The 2999-nt window shown below is 51.7% G+C and overlaps 1 protein-coding gene across 1 annotated transcript; it reads right to left on the bottom strand.

Moving 5' to 3' along the window:
* Positions 1–471: 471 nt before the first annotated feature.
* On the bottom strand, positions 472–1536 carry LOC112872815 (BTB/POZ and MATH domain-containing protein 2-like). Its single transcript, XM_025935857.1, has one exon. It carries the CDS (start codon positions 1534–1536, stop codon positions 472–474), a length of 1065 nt encoding a protein of 354 aa, XP_025791642.1.
* Between the last annotated feature and the right edge of the window lie 1463 nt (positions 1537–2999).

Below are 2999 nucleotides of genomic sequence, written 5' to 3'. Positions count from 1 at the left end.
GAAGCGCCAAGACCAAGTCGCCGTTGCTGTGAACTCTTTGCCGACTTCAGTCGTGCACAGGAACTTGTTGCTGTGAATCCCGTCGAAGAACAGAGGAGGAAATGTTTAGAATGTACACAGAATAAGCCGAGATATCAAACGACATTTGTTTTCTAGTTTCGTTCACCTATATGAATTCTAGGGGCACAAAAATATGAAGCATGAAGTACAACTGTTGGGTGGTTTAAGTTGTATACGGAACTAGAAACCAGATGAATGCTTATTCTGACGTTGCACCTGTATAGCACGATCATTTATTATCCCAAAGGATGAAAAACCAAGATTAAAAAAATCTCAAAACCGCTGCAGACAGTCAAAGCTTCAGGTTTACACGGTTCAAATATATAATAATATATTTTAAGAAAAGAGCAAGGAGACAAGTAGATAACTGAAACCGCAGGCTAGGGTCCTTGATAGTCTTTTGATCATGTGTCAGCGGGCAGCGAGCTCGGAGATTAACTCCCTCAAAAGAGCAGGGAAGCTTTGGATCAGATGCTCAAAGCCACTGGTTGCCATGACCGCTTCCAAGGATTCAGTAGATTTAAGGAACTGAATGCAAGCCACCTTAAGCCTGTCACAGCAATGTTGGTCAGCCAACACCAACGTGTTTGCAACTGTGTTCATGTCTAAGCACCGGCACAGTTTTTCCTCACAAATCTGCTTGAGCCTCTGTATGGCATACCTGTCTGCCGCTTCCAACAAATGTTGAGCCATGATGAGAACCTCTTCTTCTTGGCCAGTCATCTCCGGCAATGCATCAGTGTATATGAAATGCAGCAAGGCATTGAATGCCCGGGGTACAATATCATCGATCTGTATGCAAACCCCTGTGCCGATGCTCTCTCTCATGGCGCCGAAGAGCTGCGCCTTGAAGACCGGCGACCGAGCCGCCAGAATACACTTGTGCGCGCCGAACGTCTCGCCGGCGACTTGGAACGTGACGTCGGCGCCCTCCTTGGCCACGAGGAGGTCGCCGGGATGGTGATGCAGGTTGGACGGTGGCACCATGAACGTCCAAGATCCCCTCTTCTCCCAGCGGAACGGATTCATCACCGTGACGTCGCACCTGAGCTTGAAGCAGTCGTTCACGACGAGATTCGGCGACGCCTCCACGGCCGCCTTCTCGAAGACGACGCCAACAGCCGGGGCGTCGGGGAGCGAGTAGTCACGCCAGCCTACGCTCTGGGTGCAGGCCGGCACCTCGTTCCCGGCCTGGTCGAGCAGAACGAACCTTGCTCGCGCGCACGCGGGGTAAGGGATGGTGTCGACGAGGAGGAGCCCGACGCCTATGTGGCCGGGGTACCTGACTCCCAGGGGGCACGGGCTCGGGAGGTACCGAAGGCGACACGTCCGGCCCCCGACGTTGAAAGATTCGGAGTCCGCGGTCTCGTCGGGGAGCAGCAGCTCCTTGGCGCGCGAGTAGCCCTCGATGTGGAGGAGGTGGCTCCCGGTCACGCTACCGCCGATGATGGCCGAGGCGGAGTCGGACGTCGGCATGGCGGCGAGAGCTTTGGCGACCAGCAGCTAGCGTCGGCGATGGCGACGACGCTTCTCGACTCAACTAACTATAGAAACTTGCTAGGGCTGCGGCCGATGGAATGGGCCGCTACTACGCACGGTCCGGCCTGGTGGGCCAGCCGCACGCGCGCCGGCCGCTGATCCTCCCCCGTTCAGGGAGATGGACGCGGTCACCGTGCCTGCTTCTCCTCGCGATCATGGACGCCCCTCAACCTCACGATCGGCGTCAACAGCACCCGCAACCTCCTCCACCCGTCGGCGCCGGCGTGCGTCAGCCACCGCATGCGCGTCCTGCAGTGCCCGGCGGCGACGACCAGCCCGTGGTGCCGTGGGGGCGGGGCGTCATGGGACTCTTCCTGCACGAGCCCATGCCCGTCCCCGAGGACCTCAGGTGCGCTTCTTGCCGTGCCTGTCCGGGATGGTTGGCGATCCACTCGCCGCAGCATGTCTGCCTGTGCGACATCTGCCGCTTCTACGGCGTCGTGTGCCGGGTTTGCGCCTCCGCTCAGGCGGCGGCTCCGCAAGGGGGCGTCTAGTTCTAGACCTGCTCGTCGCGGAGGGCCTTGGATGCAGTGAGAACGATTGCGTTCTCTCTGAATGTTTTCTGAGCTTCAAGGAACAGAATAAGCAGAGGCAATTACTGCAGAATATTCTGAAATATATAAGTGATTTACTGCTAGATTTACCGCCTTTCCCTACATTCCAAGTTCCAACCAATCATTTACGGCTAGATTTATATGACGCATGGGTACTTTAACTGAGTTTGCTGTCTGACAATTCTGTAACTTTCAATAACCAGTAATATTGGTTCATTAAATGTAGAGCTTGTTTGTCTTTTCCAGGAATTCTGTAGCTCTTAATAACCAGCGTTAGCTCACACATTACTTTGAATAACCAAGTAGCTCTTGACCTATTACTAAAGATATCTCTACAGTTCAGGAATTTCTTAGATCAGATTACATCTCATGAGCAAAAAGGACAGGCTGATTTGAAATACCATTTATGGTTGCATTAGACAGAGATCAGATTATATTTGCATGTAGTCTTTTTGCGTTGGCAGTAAGTTGGATCATGTTTCTTTTTAGGAAGTCAGGAGGGGAGACCCCCACCTAAAATTTCATTGCAAGAGAAAAGCTTTACAAAAGTCGAGTACACATTCATCAGTGCAACAATGCATCGAAAGGAAAAAAGAAAGGAAAACACACAAAAAGAAGAGGAGAATTTTTTTAAAAGGATGTAAAAGGAAATGCAGGGAACTGATGTTTGCAGTAAGCTTTTCTTGATCAAATCGTGGAGGAATCTGTATTACAGCATTTTGATCTCAATTCTAAATCCAGTCTTTTGTTACGTTTCTCCTTGTTTCCTTTTTAAGTTGTATGCTTCCAAAGTGTTATCTGCAGTTAACCTTGATCACTGAAGTTAGAACCGTGACGACTGACGAC

The sequence above is a fragment of the Panicum hallii genome, chromosome 9, assembly GCF_002211085.1.
Source record: "Panicum hallii strain FIL2 chromosome 9, PHallii_v3.1, whole genome shotgun sequence".
NCBI classification, from domain to species: domain Eukaryota; kingdom Viridiplantae; phylum Streptophyta; class Magnoliopsida; order Poales; family Poaceae; genus Panicum; species Panicum hallii.
The sequence above is the reverse complement of the archived record's forward strand: the minus strand, read 5'-3'. Positions and strand labels throughout refer to the sequence as shown.